This window comes from Scardinius erythrophthalmus (assembly GCF_964197995.2).
Source record: "Scardinius erythrophthalmus genome assembly, chromosome: 11".
Classification (NCBI taxonomy): domain Eukaryota; kingdom Metazoa; phylum Chordata; class Actinopteri; order Cypriniformes; family Leuciscidae; genus Scardinius; species Scardinius erythrophthalmus.
The window spans coordinates 21,829,958-21,856,245 of record NC_138231.1 but is presented as its reverse complement, the minus strand read 5'-3'; the positions used below and the strand labels follow the sequence as shown (position 1 = coordinate 21,856,245).

The following is a 26,288-nucleotide window of genomic DNA, read 5'->3' as shown; positions in this document are numbered from 1 at the left end:
TTTATCCCGAGGTTTTCCCGCAGCCTGCCGGATCCAGGCCGTATCCAGATCTGACGAAGGACCTTCGCCTTGACCCGATGACAACGCAGTGCTGAAGTGCCAACTAGTCTCTCCCTATGGGAGGGTCCCTTTACCACTCTACAGATAAGGCGTTGTCGGGAAAATTCGTTTCGCGTTCCTACCCCGAAGTGACAAAATAAAATAAAATTCTTTATCAAAATGTATAAGGAAAGACAAGTACTTTGTTTAGGCTTGGCTTGTAGGGAATTCCAAACCTGCGTACATATATTCAAATGCACATAACTATAGAACCAATTCTTAATGCGCATGTGAACGCCATCAGCGTTTCTCACAGGTTCGCGTTTAAAGTCTGTGTAGAGAGAATGGTGTCGTCTTAGCGGCCCCTAATTTAATAACAAATGATCGTTGCGACGGAAGCAAATCAATCAAAACTAACTTTAGCTGGAAAATAACTATATTAAAGAACCGCTATAAAGCAAAAACAATCTCTGTTACCTTAAATTATACGCTTATCTCTGTAAAGCTGCTTTGAAACAATCTACATTGTTAAAAGCGCTATATAAATGAAGATGACTTGACTTGACTTGAGAAAAAAAACTATACAAGTGCGTATTAGAACCCAGAACCTCTGACACGGTTGGCGAAAGTTCTACCAAAGGACCATTAAGGTATACGTTGTTCAAATAGGCGAATCTATGTATTTAGTCACACGAAAATTCTCGGCACTGACAACATGTATTAGGCTACATCTCATTAAACGACAAATTAAACCCCATGTAGCCTACTATTTAAATCAATTGCTGGACATCGTAATGTTATTGTACATATTTCTGATTTAGCAAAGTTACGCCACTGGGCGTGTATATAAGCTTAAAAAACTGAGGCCCCTCCGTATATTCACCAGGCCCACCTATTAATGACGTTCTGTATCCGCTACTGGAGTGCACAGGCATTGCACAACACAGTCTCATTAAAATTATTACATTTTGGCAAATTCATATGAATTCGTAAACCCTCATTTGCACTTTTTCGTATGACCTGAGGTTTCGGTTTAGAGGTGGGGTTAGAGGAGCAGTAGTCACGTCCATGGACCATTGGCTGAATGTCTGATGCACAAGGCAAAAAAAATGAGAAACACTAGCAGTTTCGAAGTCGTCATTTTATTGGTTGAATTTGAATTGATTTCCAGGAGACGTTTGTGTTCAACTTGCGAACCTTTTCAGAACCTGTTTGTTTTTCCACTGACTAGAGAGCCCAGCGAACAACGTCATTACGTCACTGTGTACGTTGCCATAGGCAACTAGAAACGCTTGCGCCACATTCAAGCATAACAATTACAATTACAACTTTCTGCAAATGTTTCTCCTGGCTTTGCGATCCTATATTGGGGTCAGAGGAAGACGTTTAGAACGTTGCTGCTCGTTTGGATTACTATAGACGGAGGTTAAGTTCGAGAAGAAGTTTGACAATAACCCCGCCCCCAGCCCCCGACGTAAGCATGACGTGGTAAAAGAACGGTTCTAGTCCAGCAAAAGGTGTGTTCGACATCGGCTGTGGCTGGATGCACCCGATCGGCGAGAGTAGCCGTGTGCAGGCGGGGAGGAGCTGCAAACTGAGACGTGAAGTCGGACACTTTCTGGTTCCCGTGGTGACCGCTCACTTGGTGTTTGCATACTTTACCACAGCTGAAGTGAAATAAATGCAATATTTGCCAAATAATAGATGTTTCAGAGACATTTTCATTCAATATTTTATGTACTGCTTCATATAGCATCTGTTTGAACAAGAATAAAGTTCAACATAAGCTACTATCAATGAAGTGGAGTCTACGTTTTTTAATCAGTTTTAATTTGATAAACACTACACAATATATAACATCGCAACGGCATGAAAAGAGTGTTTACTGTTATAAAAAACTGATTTGAGGGCTTTAGAGGAACTAAAGGTGTTCGAATAAACACGCAACACATGTGATCGTTGTCATGCAGTGAATCCGGCCAATCGTGGAACAGCTGTGTCGTCATCAGAGCTCCTGCAGCCCTCGTGCAGCCGCTACTCTCGAATCGCTCTCGCGGTACTTTGATGGCATACGTCACAGTCACGTGGTGTCGGCGCTGTATCAAGTCGGACAAAATTTCTAACCGGCATGCACTGCTTTAAGTCAGCCGCCGATCGGTCTGCGCAGAGCTGCATGAAGTCGAACAAGCCTAAAGAGTTGGTGCCGCTTTGGAACCAATTTTCCTGGCCGAGAACCGGTTCTTTGGCTGTCGAAACACAAAGAACTGGTTCGCGAGTAGGCACTGGCTCCGAACCGGCACCAGCACTGCCTTGGTGGAAAAGGGGTAAAAGTGTGGGGCACTGAGATCAGCAGAAAAAATAAAACCAGCCGTTGCAACGGCATTCAAGTGCGTAAACGAATAGCAGTTGGCGCTCTGCCTTTATACAGCGGTACCGAACGCCAATTCCACTGAATCGTTCTTCTTCAGACTGTTGACTTATCACAGTCTGAACAAGCCCAACATAGAAGTTGCTCAACATAGAAAAGCCTCTTCAGTGGACGGAATCACATGCTGCTATTGTGAACACTGAAAACTGACTTGTAGAAAAAGCCGAGTTTCTGAGGCGCTGTCAAAAGAGCTCACTGTAGCCACTAAATATGTATTGTTCATCCAAAGCATCACTGAAATATAAAAAAAATATATATTTATTTAAATTAAAAGTTAAGTTCTGATCTACTATTATTCTCTCTTACTGTTATATTTCTCAATGATTCAGTGACATTCAAGTGGAACTATTGCAGGGTTTTTTTGATTGCACGGTTTTCCGTTTTAAAAAAATATTTCCGTTTTTATCTTTTTTTCGTGAAATTATTTGGTTGTAACAGGTGTGTGTGGAGCCAGATGTTTTTTAAAGGTTCAAAGGGGGCGTGACCAAAAAGGTTTGAGAACCACTGGCCACTTTTCTTCTGTTAAGAAGAAAAGCTTACTTTAATATATATTTTCTGAAAAACAAGTCATAATATCTTTTGCTGTTTTGTTTCTGATGGTGGCGGCTTTTTTTTTTTCTGAATGAAAAAATCTTGATATAGCAGATTGTATCTGATTGGTTTGGAGTTGGAATTTCATGAACGCCTTTACCTGGAAATTGCAGATATTATTTTTCTCTGGCTCTTCCATCCAGAAAGCAGAAAATAATGCTGACTTTTAGAAGACAAATGCATCATGACCAAACTCCACAAATATCAATATTAGATCATATCCAGGCAAACTATGTTTAGGGTTGAGGAATGAAGAATGAATTCTGCAATGCAGCTGATTTATTTTCATTTATTTTCTTTTATCAAGTAGACAGTGTTTCGTTGGAACCAGGGAACATTGCTTAGACTCCTAAAGGATACGATACAACGCTTCATCACGTCTACCATACAGTGTTCAACTTCCTGTTGGACACTCAGTGAAGGTGAGATTAGCCAGACAACAATGCATATCATTCTGATCTTGCTATTTCTTCTGAATGTCCCAGAAGAGACGTTTGAGCAGAAAGACGTGTGGAAGGCCTTTGACAGGGATACAGCCTGACGCCATCGATTCTTTGTAATACAAGCTTTTCTTGTGTCCCTCTGTCAAAGCCAAGATCTGACACGATAATGCAGATCAGAAGTGACCCGATCGAAAAAACTGTTTCCGGCGCTGAGATTGCTATCTTGTTGGAAATGACAGAGCAGTTGAGTGAGAATGGATATTTGTTTCTGGAAGTTTTTCAGATTGTAGAAGGTAAAAGTGAACATTTGAAACAGACTGAATGAGTTGAGGAAACGAGGCACAAGAATGTCTGGCTTTTCACATTGCTATATCCTCCACCCACTCATCATCCTGGGCTTCGGCTTCTAGTAGACACTGGCATTAAAGAAATAGCTGAATATTTTTGACACGCTGATGACACTTTACTCACCAGGGTCCTCCTATTACAGGCCTTTACAGCTATTAGAAATGACATGACCTCTTAGCCGTGACGTTGCGTAAACTCCAGCAAGCTCAGAACGTTCTAGAACACCTCGGGCCCTATCTTGCACCCAGCGCAATTGACTTTGTACACCGACGCATGTATCATTCCTATTTTGCACCCGCGCAAAGTGCACTTTTCCCTCCACAGAAGCACGTCGCTAAACTAGGGAATGAACTTGCGCTCCCTGGGCGGTTCAGCGCAAAAAAGGAGGCGTGTTCCGGCGCAAACGTTCCTTCATGCTATTTTGCAGGTTTATTTTAAGGGCGCATGCTTGGCCATAATCAATGTAGCGTGTGCACAACGCGCATACACTTTGATTCTCTCATCTACACAGAAGCAGCAGTTTTCATTTTTGCAAATCATACATTATTACGATAGATAGATAGATAGATAGATAGATAGATAGATAGATAGATAGATAGATAGATAGATAGATAGATAGATAGATAGATAGATAGATAGATAGATAGATAGACAGACAATTTATTATGAAAGCATACATCTAGCTTACACATTTACCCAAATTATCATACGCCTTTTTAACCGAAGTTAATTTGGGTGGGTTTCTCCATCCCCAACGTCTCTGACGAGAGCGTTGCTCTCCTTGGCTGTGAACCGCTCCTGGCGCGCGCCTGGCAAATCCGCCGTTATAATAGGAATCCGCTTTAGAACAAGCGCGCCTGCTCTCAAAGGGAATGTGAGATGACGCTCTGATTGGTTTATTTCATGTTACGCCCAAACCACACCTATGAATAATGAAGCTACTTCAGACCAACCCATTTTAGATTTGCGCCTGGCGCAAGAGTCATTTATCCCGCCGGGAAAATAGCAACAGCGCCAAGACCCGCCCACAAAGTTACTTGCGCTTTGCGCTTTGACACTTGCGTTTCAGATCGTTAAAATAGGGCCCCTCGAGTCTAGTCCCTCATGACTTCCTCAGTTCTGCGAGAGAATGGGGAAATGCATGGAGAATCATTTACACACAAGAAAGGGAATATTCTGCTCCCAAAATAAGTTTTTGTATGGCATGGAGATTTTGTGACAAAATTGGATTTAGCCAGCTGTGAAATCGTTTTTTGTAAAATACGCCAGCTAGGGACTGTAGATTTGATGTCACTGCGAAAACAGACTCATCATTGTCAAACATGCTGTAAATTCAGTGTTATTCCCCAACACCTTCCCCATTTCATTTTGGAAGAATTTTGTTGTAAATGTGAGCACTGCAGATGTTCTCAGGAGGTAGTCTGAATTAAGTTGTCCACGAAGCGTTCCCTTTACTTTTGAGTTCAAATCTTTGCAGGTTTACTTTCTTTTAACATTGTCTAATTATTCCAAATGTATGTTAGGATATGTAATGACATTGGGACTAGATATAACACACTATAATGTACATTATCAATACCTTTAAAGGCTTTAAGTACCATGGTACTGTTTATTTTGAAAAAGTATAGCGCGATTTTGACACACCACCTCTCACGTATGGTCATAAAAGGTAAAAAACACCCTATTGTGATGCATGTTTCATTGACTTCACCATTTGTAAGATATTTGTAATTTGTAGTGATTCGTCAATTTAGCTCAAAGGAATTATTAATTAATTTATAGGGAATTCGAAAGTCACTTATTACAACCGAGCAAATGACTTGTTCGCGGTTCATTTGAACTGGCTGTAACTATCAACTCTGCAACGGATATAAATATCCGAACTATAGTGAAACACTATAGTTAGCAAGGTAATTAGATCAGAAGTTTAAGACATTAAATTTTGTAAGCACATAACACAAGTAATATTTCTCTTTAAAATACAAACAAAACTTTATTGATTATTCTAACACATACAACTAATATCTAACACAGACACACACACACATTCATACGCGTTGCAGAAAGAAAGAGAGTAAGGAAAGATTGAGTTTTAAGAGTGAGTTTAAGAGTGAGATGATGTAATCCCAAGTTTATATAATGCACTTATAAGACATGACCTGGAACGAACCATCAATCATTAATTTAACCCTTCTATCGTTTCTTAGACAGGTTATTACACTTATATCAATACACCAGTTCAGCTTAAGAGTCTGGAGGTATACTTGCTTGTCTTGGCTTTGGGGATCCCCTTTGTCTGCGTAAAAGGGGTTTCCCGAGTTCGTTTGCTGGCTGGTCTCCTCGTGCCTGATGTCTGGGGCGGCCAATCACGTGTTGTCCTGGCGGATGAATTGAAAGTCTTTGTCTGAAGCTGGTTTTGTCGAATCGTGGAACGAAACTTTGCCGCAAAACTTAACTTAGAACCGAGACTCACAACGGAAAAGAAAGGAAACTAAGAAAAGAAAGGAAATTGAGAGGAGAGTATGATGATGGCTTGAATGAAGTTGTTTAACCCATGTTCTTCAGATCTTGATTTGGGTTCTTTCGTCTGCGCGTTTTACATGGTTACTAGTCTCTCTAGATCTTCATCTCCCGCTGCAATTTTGGTTCTGCATCCTCTTGAGAGTGATAGCAGAGCGTTTCTTGAGAGCGAACACAAAGAAGAGAGAGCTTTGTTTTCGTGTCTAAGATTTTAAACTCAAAAGTTTGTCCCACCTCCTGAAGAGATTGGACCAATTAGAAACTGGCTTTATTTTCCTCATCGTAAATCATGCGTTATCTGGGATCTCCTTGCTCTCTAAGCTATAGCAGAGAGGACAGAGGCCACAGTTTAGACATTATTACTATTATAAGAATACAAAACATTTTACACAGATTTCATTCAAGCCATCTTTTGAATTAAGAACATACGGTCATGCTGACAGGAAGCATGACACACTTTCATTCAAGCATCTAAATAGTTATAACAATTACATGAATTATATGAGATCTAAGCATATTACACACATTTATTGTAGACACAAAATAGAATCATGTCGTTGCATGATGTTTGATTTATAAGTCCATTGAAAATTGCTCATGAATGATTTTATGTATAGTTATGGGTAAAATCTCAGTTCCCTGGTTTGAAGAGAAGACAATTCAGGTATGTTCATTTCAGAGGTCCTTAAGGTGAAGGGGGTCTGGAATGTTGTGGGCTCGAGCAGCTTCTGCTGTTATCTTTATTGGGCACTGAGTTGTCATCTCTGAACCAATCATTCTTTTCCAAGCCATCTCACATTGACAAGTTCTTCCTTTAGCTGGGCTCATAAAAGTTCTTAGGTAGACTGGCTGGAGCCGGGATGGGTGATGGGGCTTGGAATGTTTAGTTCTGTGTAGAGTTACGTTTGAACAAATCACCTGGAAGATTAATTTGTGTTTGATTCGCACTCAATCCTAAATTTTTTACTCTAACTCAAGTAATTATTAGCATTTTTACTTTTACGTTTACTTGAGTAATTATTTCTATACATTAAGTATGTGTACTTTTATGATGATGTTTCAGATCAATCACTTATTATGTTACCATGTCAGTTAGGATGCAGACGTCTGTTCTGCTAAACTGTAAACTTAAACATTAAAACAAAATTGTTTTTAATAAATTATTGTTAAGTATACACTTACTTTCAATAGGAGTTGTTGTGCTACAGCATAGTAGTTCTCTGTAGTCACAGACAGTAGATGGGACATTACTGGCATCTCTATGGTGCTCTGTGCTGGCAGAAAACCATTTCTGAGCTGTTATGGTCTGGACTAGCCTGTCCTCTGACACCACTTCTGCAGCTGGTCATGCACAAACACATCTGTCAAGTCTCTTCTGTGATTTCACACCCCGGGAAACTGTAGTGAACAGCATTGAGGAAATGTAGGGGGTGAGAACCCTCTGGTCTTGAGGAGGTCCATCAATGCCACATCTGCTCACATCTGTATTACAGTAACTGTCGCTTGGCTGGATCGGTCTGCTGTTATCCAGCACCATTATGACACCACCATGAAAGTTTATTTGAGGATGAATTTCAATGCTTGTCATGGCTGATCTTTTGCCTTTAGTTTGTGAATCTCACTGATCAGCACAATCATCTGCTGGAAAAAAAGTATTTTCAAACAAGGACTGCAGATATTCAAACTGTAAACAAAGCAGCGCTTGCTTACCATTTTGAAAATCAATCATGCTCATCAGCTCATGTTGTTATGAAAATAAATATTGGAAGGCTCTGGCATTTAAATAGCGCTTATAACAATGTAGATTGTTCCAAAGCGGCTTTACAGTGATAATAGGAAATTAAAGTAACAGAGATTGTTTTTGCTTTATATCAGCTCTAGAATAAAGTTATTGTCCAGCTAAATTTCGTTTTGATTGATTCACTTCCGTCGCTACGATCATTAGTTATTAACTTAGGGGCCGCTTGCATGACACCGTTTTAACAGAAAACTCTTAAGTTCTCTCTACGCAAACTTTAAAAACGCGAACTTGTGAGAACGCTGATGGCATGCACATGCGTATTACGAGTTCAGTTTATAGGGATGTGCGTTTGAATATATGTGCGCCGGCGTGTAGTCCTTCCCTACAAACCAACCCTCAATAAACTACTTGTCTGGCCTTAAAATGTATAATACAGAATTTTTATCGCTTCCACGTAGCCACGTGAACCAAAATTATCCCGACAACGCTTTATCTGTAGAGAGGTAAAGGGAGGGGAGGGAGGCCTTCACAGGGGAGAGACTAGTTGACACTTCAGGACTGCATTGTCGTCGCGTCAAGGCGCAGGTCTTTCATCAGATCTGGATACGGCCTGGATCCGGCAGACTGCGGTAAACCTCGGGATAAACAGAGAGACTAATATTAGCGTAGATGCCATTCTTTTACTGATGTAATGAGTACATCAGGATTTATGGGAAGTGTTCCCGGTTCCAGCTGATCTAATCTATGCAGCCTAACATTGAATTATAGAAGTCTATTATGTGTTATGTGTATGCTAGGTCAAAGAGATGTGTATTTAGTCTAGCTTTGAACTGACAGAGTGTGTCTGCTTACCGGACAATGTTAGGAAGACTGTTCCAAAGTTTTGGAGCTAAATAGGAAAAGGATCTACCGCCAACAGTCGATTTTGATATTCTAGGTATTATCAACTGGCCGGAATTTTGAGATCGCAATAGACGTGAAGGATTATAATGCGTTAAGAGCTCGCTCAAGCACTGCAGAGCTAAACCATTTAGTGCTTTGTAAGTAATCAGTAATATTTAAAAATGTATACCATGTTTAATAGGGAGCCAATGCAGTGTTGACAGAACAGGGCTAATATGGTCATACTTCCTGGTTCTGGTAAGAAGTCTAGAAGCTGCGTTTTGGACCAGCTGTAGTCGTGCAGGGCAACCACCCATAATAGCATTACAATAATCTAGCCTTGATATCATGAACGCATGAACTAACTGTTCCGCATTTGTCAATGAGAGCATATGACGTAATTTAGATATATTTTTAAGATGGAAAAATGCGGTTTTACAGATAATAAACACGTGACTTTCAAATGAAAGATTGGTATCAAAGAGCACACCCAGGTTCCTAACCAACGACGAGGACTTGACAGAGCAGCCATCAAGTGTTAGACAGTATTCTAGGTTATTACGTGAGGAAGTTTTTTGTCCAATAATTAGAATCTCTTTTTTTTTCTTCAGAATTAAGTAGTAGGAAATTACTAGTCATGCAATTTTTTATATCAGCTATACATTCCGTTAATTTTGTGAATTGGTAAATTTCATCAGGGCGTGAAGAAATATAGAGCTGAGTATCATCAGCATAACAGTGAAAACTAATGCCATGCTTCCTAATGAGATCTCCCAAGGGTAGCATGTACAGAGTGAACAGCAACGGTCCTAGTACTGAGCCTTGTGGTACGCCATACTTGTGATCGATAAGACATCTCTTCATTTACTGCTACAAACTGATAACGGTCAGATAAGTACGATGTATCATTTACACTATGGGCCCTATTTTAACGATCTGAAACGCAAGTGTCAAAGCGCAAAGCGCAAGTAACTTTTGTGGGCGGGTCTTGGCGCTGTTGCTATTTTCCCGGCGGGATAAATGACTCTTGCGCCAGGCGCAAATCTAAAATGGGTTGGTCTGAAGTAGCTTCATTATTCATAGGTGTGGTTTGGGCGTAACGTGAAATAAACCAATCAGAGCGTCATCTCACATTCCCTTTGAGAGCAGACGCGTTTGTTCTAAAGCGGATTCCTATTGTAACGGCGGATTTGCCAGGCGCGCGCCAGGAGCGGTTCACAGCCAAGGAGACCGACGTTCTCGTCAGGGACGTTGGGGATGGAGAAACACACCCAAATTAACTTCGGTTAAAAAGGCGTATGATAATTTGGGTAAATGTGTAAGCTAGATGTATGCTTTTATAATAAATTGTCTATCTATCTATCTATCTATCTATCTATCTATCTATCTATCTATCTATCTATCTATCTATCTATCTATCTATCTATCTATCTATCTATCTATCTATCTATCTATCTATCTATCTATCTATCTATCTATTTATCGTAATAATGTATGATTTGCAAAAATGAAAACTGCTGCTTCTGTGTAGATGAGAGAATCAAAGTGCATTCGCGTTGTGCACACGCTACATTGATTATGGCCAAGCATGCGCCCTTAAAATAGCATATGAATAACATGCGCAACGCGCCACTGACTTTAAACATTTTTTTCCTGGTTAGTAGCGCAATTGTTTTCTAAACCTGCAAAATAGCATGAAGGAACATTTGCGCTGGAACACGCCGCCTCTTTGCGCTGAACCGCCCCGGGGAGCGCAAGTGTATTTCTTAGTTAACCGACGTGCTTCTGTGGAGGGAAAAGCGCGCTTTGCGCGGGTGCAAAATAGGAATGATACATGCGTCGGTGTACAAAGTCAATTGCGCTGGGTGCAAGATAGGGCCCTATATATTGTTACATTAAGCACCAACACTTCAAAATAATTATATTTGAAACTAGACTTCTTAGTCATTTTGAAAATATTACTATAAATTACAGCAACAGGGGGAGGCCCTTTGCCTTTCAGACGAGGTTCATCTTTATAACAGTAATCTTGCGGGGTGGACTCATTTAAAGTAATGTAATCATCTGGTTTTAGCCAGGTTTCTGTCAAACACAGCACATCTAGGTTATAGTCTGTAATCATATCATTAACAATAAGTGCTTTTGAAGTAAGGGATCGAATATTCAGCAACCCAAGCTTTATCATTTGCTCATTTGTATTATATCTGTTTTTTATTTGTTGAACATCAATTCAATTTTTAACCTTAGATGGGTTTGGAAGTTTTTTGTATTTCCAAATTCGGGGAACAGACACAGTCACTATATGATGATATCTAGGTGAAAGAGGCTCTATGTGATGGGATTTATCTGACCTTGGTGACGCGAGGCGGCTAGCAGACGGTCGGTTTAGCCAGTCTGTCTGCTTCCTGACCTGAGCCCCAATTCATGTTTGAGCTCTAAGACCATGTGCCATTTACATATAGTCAGTGATTTCTATGCTCGCTTTCGCATTGTTGGCTTTTATTCTCGTGTCGTAGACTCATTCACTAAATGAACAGCCAATCAGAGTGACCTCTCTCACCGACAAGCCTGACACTGATTCAACATGCTGAATCGGGCGAACTCCCATCGACGTGAGTCTGACTAGAGATGACGTGTGGAACACGAGTGTGACAGACGCTCACGGACAGCCAACCGTCGGCTTGGTGTGTCACTAAAACAACTCAAACCTAATCCTAACCCTCATCTTTACACATAATCTCACCCAACCTCCAACCCTAAATTCGAACCCCTACCCTTAATAGTATTTCTAGTCCGAACTGCCAATCGCAATGATCAGTCCAGATCCTGAGACCGGATTCATGAAACATTCTAAAGAATACAATTATTCTTGACTGCTATATTCTTCTTGTTTTCTAATTTAAGGGTAAAGTTAAGAGTATTTTGTATTCCCAAAAACATTTCCTAAGGATGTTCTTATCTTTTTTTCTTAAGATTGTCCTAAAGACAAAACCTTTGAATTCCTGAAATTAATGTTCTTAAAAATAATCACAAATAATCTCTTAAAGATAGGATAACCTCCAACAATCCCCAAAGGTTTGATTAATGAATTTATTGGATTATTTATTCTAATATTTAAAAAATATGAGCACATGAGTAAACTGAAGTGACACCAATGATCGATAATGTGAACAATGATTGGCCATGAATATGCGTGATGTGAGTTTTTGCTGAATTCTACGAAAATGAGTCAAATAGGGATGTCAGTTATTATTTTACAATGATGACTCAATGTTCAGAAGCATTCAACATATGAAAGCGTTCATACAAAGATGGAGAGCAAATTAATTCAACAGAACACACAGATAAAAACACGACAGAGTGCCAGACTCCCGTCAAGCCAGTCTCAACGGAAAGTGTGCATGCTTTATTGTATATGATTATGACTGTTATCTGTAGTCAGCACAAAACACTGTCTTTGAGGTGTAAGAACCGTCATCAATCAGTTAATAGCAAAGCCTGTTGTTTTCTTGTTAAGAACAAAAATAACATGTTCTTCAGAAAAGTTCTTAAGAAATGTTTTGTGAGTCCAGACCCAGATCATAGAGCAGCTCAGCTCCAGTTGAGATTGCTCCTCCCAGAATTTTTTAGATGTCTCCATACCAAGCTGATGAGTTGCTTTTAAGTTGATTTTTGACTCATACATTTTCAACTTTTGTTGACTTTTGCTTTAAGTTCAGTTGATCAGTTGTTTTAATTAGAGGGACATCTAAAACATTCTGAGAGATGGAAAATCACACATGCACCGTATTCACACAGTTCTTTGATTAGAATGCAAAGTTCAGAAACTTAAACCTAATTCTTACCCTGAAATATGATTCATTGGTAGTAATGTGATATCACATGGATAAATTACGTTAAGATGATAATATAATATAATATAAGATAAGATAAGATATTCTGGTGGCCTATTTTTAGCAGCCTGGCTCACTGCCATACTTATTTAAATAATTGTATACTCTTAACACAAGATCAATGAAGAGTGTTTGAGATAATAATATGTGCTAATCCCGTTGAAAGTGTATCTCACTCAAACTATGAGCACATTAGTACAAATGTCCTTCTCCATACAGCATCCTCTCCACCCTAGTACGCCTAGTAGCCGCTTTTCCTGGCTTCAGCCGAACTCTGTTTCATTAGCCTGTCAAACTCAATAATAGTTAAAGCTCGTCCTCTCACCAGGCACTGCAAACTCAATCAGTGCTATGATTTCATAACCCTTGCTTTGTGACAGGGCTTATTTTATCGCGGCACTGATCCACTCTGATTAACAGTGCATGTGGGGTGAAATACAACACTGCCAGAGCGCCTGGGCTGGGGGAGAGCAAGAAGGCGGGAACAAGTGTGTTCATAAATCAGGATTGTGGGATAGAGGAAGGTGCCGATGGGCCAGCAGAAGGAAGCATCCAGAGACAGTGATTATCTGTGACGGCCCTCGAGAAGCTGGAGATGGTAGACGAAGTATGAAGAGTCAGCCACCATAAATAAACACAAAGAGAAAAACAAACCTGACATTTCAGTCCCCATCCAGTCTGCTGCCCTTGAGAAATAGGGGAGAGAAGTAGAATATAATGCTTGCTCCATGATCCTTTTTGTGTTGGTAGATTTGGCTCCACTTAAATGTTTGTTCTGTTTGTTTTGTCTCCACACGCCTCTTGCTGATCCAGCAGACGACGGACGACATTGTGTCCTCCGCAGAATGTTCCAGCGACGACGAGGATCTGGAGGAGTGTGACGGGGGACACACAGGTGGGATGGGTGTGTTATGGTTGTGCTTGCTTAAACTTGGTTTCTCACTCTCTTATATTTGAGTTCTCCCTCTCAAAGCATCATCCCCATAAGAACCCAGTGTAACTTCAAAAGTGTCACTAAAAGACTCTCAAAAGCAATCAAAAGCATACATCTTTAGTGATATTCAGTGGTCCCAAAATGTATTTGGACACTTAAGTCATATTAAATGTCTGTATGTTGAATTGGTTTGAATATAAAATAACAAAGCAAATGGCATCTGCAAACAAATTATGCTAGATCTTTTCTTAGGAGAAACTTCTTGTGATAACTTTTAAGACACTTTTAATTTTTAAGTCACTTGACTCCAAAACATCATCTGTGGACATGTTCTACTAATGTCTGACTTTCAGAAAGTGTCTGTTAATTAATTATACTTAAAGCTATCATTATTTCAATAGTTGGTATGGTACATAAAATGCTGATTCATTTATCAAATAAATCACTATGAATTGCATTGATACTGTAAATATTTTACTCTGATATATGTATATAGATTTGCTTTCAAGTTATGATATTTAAGAGAAATATTTAAGAGAAATTTGGCAGAGAGCAAAATGTATTTGAACACAAGAATGCATTCTGTGTGAATAGCTCATTGCTTATTCTGTGCTGTGCTACGGTTTCTAAATTTTGAACAGTATATCTATTGAATATTTTTAACAACATTATTGTTTGCCTGAAAAGTGTTAGTCTTTAAATAAATGTCACTTGCTTTGATATTTTGTAAGCTATTTTGCAGTGATATTCATACATTTTAAGGTGTGACTTAAGTGTCCAAACACTTTTTGGGACCACTGTTGTACTGAATCCAAATAGCTTTGTCTAAATCGGTTCACATGCATATGATATTGTAATTGAATTAAAAGAGTCAGGAAGCATTGGCCTGTTTCAGAGTTACACTTTATTATGGGACCGAACGTCACTAACATGGTTCTGTGTTTATACTAATTTTGTCCTCTCAGCAATCAACAGAGAGCCAAACTTTATTCCAAAAGTACAAAATTAGTATCAAACTCCATGTAGTTCACTCTGATGCTTCAAAATGTATCAATCCTGTACACAATGGATTTCTTGCAGTGCGTGTGTGTGTGTGTGTGTGTGTGTGTGTGTGTGTGTGTGTGTGTGTGTGTGTGTGTGTGCGTCATGATACATTTTGAGATGTTTACAAATCAAAAAGAATAATGCTTTCAGCATAGAGATTTCTGATGTGTATCGGACTAACTGCAACAGAAACAACTCCTCCTTCCTGTTTGTTCCTTTGTTCCTCACATTGAAGGCTTGCCTTTAAACATCAATAGAGAACAGATATCTTCGAATTTCTGTGCTCACCTTTCTCCACATATAGCTTCTGTTTCCTCAAGGTTAAACGAATGTTTTGTGCAGTATAAGTATGACGTATTAATTTGAAAGTTTTTTAAAGAACTTGGGATTCATCAAACTCCTGCCGTCAGCCATCACAGTACATAAAAACCCTGCTGTTGATTTTTGTGCTTACTAGGCCATTATGGATGTTAGGGTTGTTTAGTTAATGAAAGTGGTCTGCCTGCAGCCTTGTGGTCACCATGATTTTGCCAAGTAAGAAATGTTCCTGAATCAACATATTTTGTTGATCCTGGAACAACATTCCTGTCCGAATTCCTGCCCTAACCCCATCCATAACCTAAACCTACCCATAACTTATCCCTAAAATCAGAGGGAAATGATAGGTGAATAACACTGATGTAGAGCACATAACCCTGGTTGTAAACCTAAACTTGATTGATTGCAGTGTTGTTCCAGGATTAATTCACTTCAGAATTAAAATTTCCTGATAATTTACTCACCCCCACGTCATCCAATATATTCATGTCTTTCTTCAGTCGAAAAGAAATTAAGGTTTTTGAAGAAGACATTCCAGGAGTTTTCTCCTTAGTGGACTTCAACAGTTATCAACGGGTTGAAGGTCCAAATTACAGTTTCAATGCAGCTTCAAAGGGAAATAAGGGTCTTATCTAGCCAAACGATCGTTCATTTTCAAAAAAAAAAAAAAAATATATATATATATATATTTATAATTTTATATTTATTGGGATCCTGTAGAGTCATTTGAAGCTGCACTGAAACTGCAATTTGGACCTTCAACCTGTTGATAACTGTTAAAGTCCACTATATCGAGAAAAATCCTGGAATGTTTTCCTCAAAAACCTTAATTTCTTTTCAACTGAAGAAAGAACATCTTGACGTGGGGCTGAGTAAATTATCGGGAAATTTTAATTCTGAAGTGAACTAATCCTTTAACAAAGATGTTGATCCAGGAACATGCTGTATGTACTTGTACTTGTATGTATTGGTACCTCTCAACTGAAGGTGAACGTGATTTTACCTAGTACAGCGTGTTTCTGAATAGGAGTAGGTATAAGGTTAGGACCAAGTTTTCGGATAGGAATGTTGTTCCAGGATCAGCACATTTGTTGATCCAGGAACATGTCTTACTTGGAAAAATCACAGCGACCCTCAACTGAAGGGCCTTTAATTGCTCCAAAATGCCTTCGGAAAAAAATAATCAAGGCCCTTAAACTTACCTCGAACTACACCCTGAATTATACAAAGCATATGCCCTGCTTTGACCATTTGTTTTTTTTTTAAACCCCCAATTCCAAATATACCAATTAAAACAGGTTTTGTTTGTTTGTTCTTGCACTATCTGTTCAGTCATAAAAACAACTTCTAGCAAAAGCAATGTTTTGTTATCATCGTTTTTAAAGTGTGTCATACCTGTTTACCTGGCAGGCTAGAATTCATATGGTTCCGTCATTACCTTTGACTTTACAGATGGCCCCTATTTATTTGTTTGTTAATTTTACAGCGTATTTCTCTCAAACTTACAAGGTCACTCTGCTCATTATACAAAGATTTACTCTCTGCAAGTTTTTAAACCTGATGGCAGTGCTTCAGATAAATTCTCCCTAACTGCGTTCAATCTAATACCAGCCCCAAGTCCTCTCAAATTCAGTGGCAACAGGAAGTATGCTTAGGGACGGTTCCAGTGTTAACTTTCATCTTTTCTCATCTGACATTCGATGCGAGTACACTTAGCCACAAACCACCACACTCATACGATTTCATGTTGACACAGAAATTCACATCATCAGTCTGACCTTTGCTTCAGATTTCGTGGACAGTTTGCATGATACTTTTCTGTTCTGTTTCTGTTTTGGTTAAACCTTTTTTCATGTAGAAAAACATATTCCTTCTGTATCCACTCTATGACATCCCATTTATGTGATTTTGGTTAATTTGCCGTATTTCCCAGCATTTTCACTTTTTTTTTCCCCCTTTTGGGGGGCTTTTTCGTTGATGTCCTCATCCTTCCATTTTCCAGGATTAAAGATGATCCTCTTGTTTCATCTCATCTTGTGCCGCATGGAATTTTGGTGGTTGAAAAAAAAAAAGCGTAATAATTCTCTTCCTCATTTTTGTTATGTTTTGTGCCATTAGGCTTAAAATTAAACATCCCCACATTCTATACAACAGGAAATAAAAGGCAACAAAATCTTTTCTTGCCATCATATATTTTATTTATAATTTTTGCCTTGTTCAGGCAACCCCATTCTGTCTCAAGAAAGTTGTGTGTGAAAGAATGACCCCCACCCCACCCTACCCCACCCCACCCCACCCCTCCATCCTTGATCTCATCTTTATTTCAGTGCCTTTCTGCATAGACATGTCTGTTTAAATGCAGATGGCATAAAAAGAATTTTATTGCCACAAAAGTATATCTGTTTTTCTATTCTATTTGTTGCTACTGATCTGATCAGTCGCGTTTGTGGCATGCATTGATTGCAAACTAACAAATCCCCAGTGGGAGATATCCATCATGACTCTTGCATGGAAGTTATCGGCTCCATCTTGTGTGCTTCTCCACCCATACGTTTGCTAACGGGCTGACCGTTTGTGCTGACGTGCTTATAATTTGTCTGTGTGCTGATGTCTTTGTCTTTGACTGTTCTATCTGTCTGATGTCCTGCTGATGTTGTTTCTTGTATTTTTGCACTGTGTTCTGTGAAATTCTTGAACACTTTTGAACTGATGGGAATTCCACAAAAGGGCAAATGAAACATTATATAATGAACAGGGGTTACATTTGAATTACAGGGGGAAACTCTAAAATCTTGTCGTGATTCTAATGTTCTAAATAGGCAAGGCTTGGCATGATGATATAAATGATCAGTTTTTCAAAATAGGCATAATGGTTAGGGGCTTGTCAGGGTGTTTTAACAAAAACACAGTGTATAGAAATCAATCATTTAGTAACAATAAATATTATATATATGATATGATTAATATAATATTTTTTAATATGATGGTTTCATTATAAAAAATGGTGGGTATCGCTAAGACCCAACTTAATATATGATATTTACCATCTAAGCTGGCTATCATGTTGATTATTGTGCCTTCAGCCCCAACAGCATGGGTGCCTTTTACCCCAAATACCTTACGTTTAAAAAAAAAAATCCATTGTTGAAAAACTCTTGCTTTAATTATCTTGAACCAAAATGAAAATCATTAAGACTTTTGTCTCAAATATACTCAATAATTTTAGAGATTCTCATTTGCTACTTAAATCTACAACATTTTAAAAAATATCAAATATTAGATCAAATTAGCACAGAATCAACTTTGCATTGCAGCCGCCGATCGCGTCAAGGATCAGTCAAATTTCCACGTGCATCTTGAAAAGCGGATGTTTTGGAAAGTGCTGTGGCAAATTTTTGTGCCATCTAAGTTGTTGAGAGGAAAATAAAATCAAAGGCGCCTTTAGCCCTGTTGTACCCTATACGAAACAAATTACCGTAAACGTACATTGGTTGTTGTACGTATTGTGGCAGTTTGAAAAATTAAATGTCCGCTGAGTGGCGCTACAAGGTTAATGACACTAAACCTAACTGACCCTAAACCCTAAACTTAACCGACAGTTTTAACAAAAGCAAACGTGAGGTACAAACACATTTACTGAAGAAACCATCGTAACTTGTGTTTCACGGGACTCGCACTCAAGTGCTCTGTGCAATGTTATACTAAGTGATCAACCCAACAAGTATACTATGCCAGAAAAGCTTTACATACAATATATAGCTGATTATGTGATGCAAATATCTAAATGAGTAGAGGCACATTTTTCCAATGAGCCTACTGTATGTTGATGACTAGTTTATAGGAGTGAACTTTGCCTAAAGACTAAAAATAAACTCAAACTCATGCACAAAACAACTGACATTGGGGGTGGGTAGTGTAGTTCAAGAAGGAAGAGTCTTTTAAAGTAAAACTGATGCTGGGTCTGTAGGGTCCCTAAGGTTTCATCGTGCTGTCATCGGCGCAGTTTATTGAGATGGAAAAACAGTCTTCAAAGCAAGACATCAGTCAGGAGCATGTGGAGACGTGCACAGAGAGCATGGGACCCTAAGGAACGGGTCACTGAACCACTGGCAGTTTGGTCACTGGTCACTGAAGTTTGGTGTAGTCAGGCCCCATTGGGCCGGCTATCACTTTGAAGCAGGTCTCAATTAAAGGTTAACTGTTTAAAGCTCAATGTCCATACAACACATTGTGCAGCAGACAGTGGTCGCATGCCTCTGGCTTAGGATACCAGAATAAAAATTACTGTGTGAGGTGTGTGAGAAAAAATTCAAGTTTTAGTGTCAGTACTACATTAAACTGCTATATACAGATGTGGCCTTTAAAAATGTGCGTCTCAGAGAGAAGAATGCCGCGAGCACTTCCGAAATTCTGCGGGATTCCGCAGAATAGTCAGGGGGCCAAAACTGATATTAAAACTTTGTCGGACACTTTTTGGTACAAGTATACAACCTATCCAGTATTAATATTTATCCCCTCAACATGTGTTCTAGCCAGGTTGTCAGCTTAGAAAATGTTTTTTTTGTCCATTTTAACACTATATTCTTAAAAGTGGTAAAAGCGGATTTTTTCCCCCAAAGTGCTTCCATTTTCTTCCATGTTACCTATTGTAATTTTGGGCAAATGTGCAATATAATCCAACTTATGTGCAAGCATGATCATTAAAAAATAATAATCAATAAATACCACAAGAGTATCACACCACAAGGGGCACTGTTGTGTCAGCGCAGCTGTGATTTTGCAGCAGATTGAGGCAGCAGATCCAGAGAATATGATCACAGCAGGTGTCAACAGTACAGTCTGAACAAAACTTTATAAAGGAGTGAATCACACAATCACACAACAGATTAACTTGATCTATTTGTCTACACAAACATTTACCTCAAGATTCTACCATTCTACCATCAAATGTTGCCAGAAACAGGTAAGCTAAACTGTTTTCCAACTAGCTATATACTTACCAGACATACACTCACCTAAAGGATTATTAGGAACACCATACTAATACTGTGTTTGACCCCCTTTCGCCTTCAGAACTGCCTTAATTCTACGTGGCATTGATTCAACAAGGTGCTGAAAGCATTCTTTAGTAAGGGTGTCACGATTCTCCAAATCCTCGATTTGATTACATTTTCGATTCTAAAGTCACGGTTCGATTCGATTCTCGATTTTAAAAAAATAAATTGAAAGCACAAGCTATGCCATTTTAAGACTTTTATGCAATATAATAATATCTGACCTTTGTTCGCAATACCACACACTACATTGTCAAATTTAAAACGTTTATTAACAACATAATGTAACAATAACTTATATTTTTAGTCAATTGGAAACTTAAACAATATAACCTATTACCTGGCTATTATAGTTCCGGGGCTCCCTGGACTCCTCAGAGCAGTCACAGGCGAATAGCACGGCGTTTTAAATTGGGTTCCCACAGCGTTTGCAACGCAGTACGAGAGAACGTTCTCGTAAGGGAACGTAGGCTACTTGGTTACTTGCGTAACCTCGGTTCCCTTAGAGATAAGGGAACGAGTACTGCTTTGCCTTTGCGTGCTATTTCGCTCATATCAGGTACTTCGCTTCAGTCGATTTAAACCTAAAATCCTTTGGCGAGTTTTTTGTGAATTATACTCTCCAGCCACGTCCAAATTGGCGCGCTCAAGGTTGGCAGGGTACGCAACTGCTAACTCGCCATAGGTTTGTGCAGTTGCCGCAGCACAGACAATCAGCTCGCTCAGACGAGATATGATGCTCTCGCTGTGCAGCTGCAATGTGTTTTAAAATAAAGGCTTTAATATTCTCGAGAAAAGGAGTTTTACCTATTACAGGCAAGCCCAGCTGCCGTGACATGGGGGCGTGGCAGCATTAACGATTCCATTTTTTGATTCGATAATCGAGATTGAGCATTAATTTCGATCGATTTCGATTTAAAATCGAAATCGTGACACCCTTATTCTTTAGAAATGTTGGCCCATATTGATAGGATAGCATCTTGCAGTTGATGGAGATTTGTGGGATGCACATCCAGGGCACGAAGCTCCCGTTCCACCACATCCCAAAGATGCTCTATTGGGTTGAGATCTGGTGACTGTGGGGGCCATTTTAGTACAGTGAACTCATTGTCATGTTCAAGAAACCAATTTGAAATGATTTGAAATTTGTGACATGGTGCATTATCCTGCTGGAAGTAGCCATCAGAGGATGGGTACATGGTGGTCATAAAGGGATGGACATGGTCAGAAACAATGCTCAGGTAGGCCGTGGCATTTAAACGATGCCCAATTGGCACTAAGGGGCCTAAAGTGTGCAAAGAAAACATCCCCCACACCATTACACCACCACCACCAGCCTGCACAGTGGTAACAAGGCATGATGGATCCATGTTCTCATTCTGTTTACGCCAAATTCTGACTCTACCATCTGAATGTCTCAATAGAAATCGAGACTCATCAGACCAGGCAACATTTTTCCAGTCTTCAACTGTCCAATTTTGGTGAGCTCGTGCAAATTGTAGCCTCTTTTTCCTATTTGTAGTGGAGATGAATGGTACCCGGTGGGGTCTTCTGCTGTTGTAGCCCATCCGCCTCAAGGTTGTGCGTGTTGTGGCTTCACAAATGCTTTGCTGCATACCTCGGTTTTAACGAGTGGTTATTTCAGTCAAAGTTGCTCTTCTATCAGCTTGAATCAGTCGGCCCATCCTCCTCTGACCTCTAGCATCAACAAGGCATTTTCGCCCACAGGACGATACTGGATGTTTTTCCCTTTTCACACCATTCTTTGTAAACCCTAGAAATGGTTGTGCGTGAAAATCCCAGTAACTGAGCAGATTGTGAAATACTCAGACCGGCCCGCCTGGCACCAACAACCATGCCACGCTCAAAATTGCTTAAATCACCTTTCTTTCCCATTCTGACATTCAGTTTGGAGTTCAGGAGATTGTCTTGACCAGGACCACACCCCTAAATGCATTGAAGCAACTGCCATGTGATTGGTTGATTAGATAATTGCATTAATAAGAAATTGAACAGGTGTTCCTAATAATCCTTTAGGTGAGTGTATAGCTAGGCTAATTTACTTTCATAATTACTAGCTTACTTACTAATAGGTAAATTAAGTTTTGTGCAGATGTGTAATGGAAATATTGTTTTTAATTTATTTGCTGCACAGCAGCCTATTTTACAGTCTGCTATAGCTAAAAGTGTTAATAAGTTTGTTAGATAGCAAAGCCCTCAGCTTATGTCAGAGGACATTGTAGTGATCCACTCAGAAACCAATCAGACTAGTGTAGTGAAAAATTTATTTGCCTTCAGATGAGATAACATGGATCCAGAGGAAGCTGTAAGCCTAGCGTCCAAAGAAAAACAAATAGGAAGAGATATTGATAGGGAAAAATGTTTCATTTGTCAAGACAAATATGGAAAATACAGCCAAGATAAAGCCCTTTGATTTAAGTGATTTTTCAGGAAGTGGTGTCTTTGTGCTCTTTCTGGTGATTATTGTAGTATAATATTGTGCAATATTTTTGCAATATAATAGACACACACCATTATTTGCATTGCGCTTAGCTTGACCTTGCTTATTCAATCCATTCAGTCTCAAAGGGATGAGACTGACAACCTGAGAGCCAACCTCTGCCAACCTGAGAGCCACTGCTTTGATGGGGAAAAACATACCTTTGCCATACGACTATTACATAATTATTACTACTAACTAGTTACTAACCCCCAACCCTAAAGAAGTGAGAGAGCAGTTTTGTTAGGATGGAATTAATAACTATAGTGATATGTGAATGTAATATAATTTGTGTTACAACCTTGTACACTAATTAAGTCAAATAGCACCATAGACCATCATCTACAGTTCTAAATTTCCGCCTTGACATTAAAGTATTATAACTTGTGCAGCATTGCACTGTCTCTCCCTACAAGCTTTAAACTTGGCTTGACTCATTCCCATAGATATGGGTACTGATTGATAGAGGTTTTGGGATACTAGGTTATGTTTCCAAGCTGATATTCACTTTGAAAACTGGTTCTCTTTAGGCGGAGATAGTTTTTTTCATGTTCTAGTTCTGTTGTCTCTTACACTGTACAATAAATGTTCATTCTGACACTTCAGCAGACATCCCATGAGTGTTGGCTTTCATTTGATACCATTTTTATGAATATGGTCCTTGTGGTTGTGGAGATATTCAACATTTACTGTTGGCATGTCGTGTTGAGCAGGAAACCAAAAAATTGGCCTGAAATTGCTTGTACAAGTCACACAAAAAAAAATGACAGCTTGTACCAAAACATGTCCGCAAAAGTCTTAACGGAAGCCCTTTTCAGAATTGGCCCCCTGACTAGAAGGGGGATTAGGTGTTGGACGCAGGAAATACTAAAACCTGTAGATGGCAGTCGTGTTTCATGTGGCCATACTGACGACAATACTGTATGTGTGCACGACTTCATGCTGAGCATACTGCAGGCCCGGAGTGGGTAATCGGGAGAATCGGGAGAATTCCCGGTGGGCCGCTTCACTTTTGGGCCGGTCGAGGAAATATATATATTTTTTCTCACATTTCAATGTCACGTTAGTTACATAGGCTACACACATTTCGCATTCTGACACCGCAGCGCGCAGCCTCTGCATGGGTTGTACCATGTGAGGGAGTTCTCCCCTCCCCTCCATAGTCTGTCTTTTCCAAAACGTTTTCTCAGGTAGGCTACCGCGGCACCGCCGGCGCCTACTGATAGCTGGGCCAGCCCTACCGTAACGCGTCAGGGAGGATGGATGGGAGGAAGAGGCCAGGAGGTATGGAAGCTTTGTTTAAGCCACAGAATAAAACATATTAAAAGATAATTGTGACTTTTTATCTCACAATTGCGAGTTTACATCTCGCAATTCTGACTTTATTTCTCAGAATTGCGAGATATAAAGTCAAAATTGCGTGAAATAAAGTCGTAATTGCGTGTTATAAAGTCAGAATTGCGAGATATAAAGTCAGAATTGCGTGATATAAAGTTGCAATTGTGTGTTATAAAGTCAGAATTGCGAGATATAAATTCAGAATTGTGTGAAATAAAGTCGCAATTGCGTATTATAAAATCATAATTGCGAGATATAAAGTCAGAATTGCGTGATATAAAGTCGCAATTGTGTGTTATAAAGTCAGAATTGCGAGATATGAAGTCAGAATTGTGTGAAATAAAGTCGCAATTGCTTCTCATAAAGTCAGAATTGCAAGATATAAAGTCAGAACTGCGTGAAATAAAGTCGCAATTGCTTAAGTCAGAACTGTGTGATATAAAGTCGCAATTGTGTGTTATAAATTCAGAATTGTGTGAAATAAAGTCGCAATTGCTTATAAAGTCAGAACTGCAAGATATATAGTCAGAATTGTGTGAAATAAAGTCGCAATTGTGTGTTATAAATTCAGAATGTGAAATAAAGTCGTTTACTATATAGCCGCACTCAAGCGCAAGACCGCACGCATAAAGCTTGTCACAAAGAACCGGTAAAAGTAATGATTATGAATGCGTCTAAATGTGTCTAAATACGCTGTGAATGTGAATGTGCATTATACGCTGAGTTTCGGTTCATTTATGAGACGAACTCCAGTTCACTCGCCGGTGCCTCCAATGTCGTGTTTGTCTGCTATATTTACTTCTTATTTATTAAATACAGGCAATTGGTTCATGAAACATTGATTAAAATTAAGATATAATTAATACAAAACGAAATTCAATTTAAAGAAAGGCAGCTGTTCTGTTTGAGGTCTCTGTGAAAGTTTTAAAGCAGTCTTTTAGTGCCGCTTTCAGAGCGCTCACGTCCGTAACCGAGAACTGACACGTTGTTTTTTCCCTCATAAATGCGAACACGAAAAATAAAATTAATATTACAATGTTTTTTTGTTGGGTCAGACAATGATTACCAAATTTCTCTCTCATATTGCTTCTCATAACCACTGAAAAGGGTAAAAAAAAATCGAACCAAAAGTCAAATTAATATGGACGGAAGTTAAAAGTGGTGGGTACAAAATGACTCATGATGAAATCTGGTGGGTAACCACTGTCCCCACCGAAATCGACGCCTATGTATTTCATACCATGTAAAGGGAAACATGATAATATATAAAGTACTGTACAGTAATGCAGAAAAGCACAAAGCTATTTAAAACGTTCAGATGCAAAAAGGAACTAAATGTAAAATTAGATAAACTAGTTAATGATATTGCGCAAATGCTCTAAATCGATGCTTATGCTTAGTACAATATCTTTGCTTCTGACAAGTGTCTGTAATAAATCCGTAAATCAATCACAAAACGTGTTGACGTGTTGGCGAATAAAATTTTAAATTGTCAATTTAAAAAAAGCAGAAACGTGTATAAAACCCGCTTCAATTACAGTTAACAATATCTGAACTGTGCTCTTTTGCATACTTCTAATTTTCTCATGCACATTGTCTTGTATTTCTGCAGTAGATTAATTGATCTGGCCATATATGTGACCAGACTAACGTAATTTCTCTGTCATTTCTCTGTCTTTTTATCTCTTTAAAATATTGCCTACTTTTAGAAAAAAATGACATAATTATGAATCAAATTATTATGAGCAAACAACATGGCTGGACTGGCCATTGGGCATACCGGACATTTTCCCGGTGGGCCAACGTGCTTTTTGGGCCGATACATCTCATACTCATACATACTTTTTATTATTATTATTGTTTATTTTTTAACGGCCCATAAAATTTGTACATCGGTGGCCCATTCGTTTTTGTTTTGTTTTGCTTAATTGGCGGCGCTGGGTTTGTGCCGGTGTAATGCATTGGTCAGTGTTAGTTTTTTTTTTTCTGACAGACCAGCCCATGAAACACGTAGATCAGCGGCCCATTGGCTCTTTTCTTGATTGACACTGGGCTGGCCCAATCACAACTTTGAACGAGTGAGCGAGCGTGCAGGAGTGTCAGTGTGTATCTGTTAAAATAGTCAGCGAGATGGAGAAGAAACGCAAGGAATGTGCAGAGAAATAGCGTGAAAAAATAGAAACAGGCCCTTAAAGCAGACACTGTAAACTGTGTC

General features: G+C 39.2%; 1 protein-coding gene across 1 annotated transcript in view; it reads left to right on the top strand.

Moving 5' to 3' along the window:
• Nucleotides 1-26,288, top strand: part of nrxn3b (neurexin 3b) — a gene marked incomplete at its 5' end in the record, with an annotated part of 546,227 nt that overhangs the window by 472,734 nt on the left and 47,205 nt on the right. Inside the window, one exon of the mRNA XM_081377757.1 lies at nt 13,699-13,780. Coding sequence (XP_081233883.1) covers nt 13,699-13,780 — 82 coding nt within the window. The remainder of the gene's footprint in view (nt 1-13,698; nt 13,781-26,288) is intronic.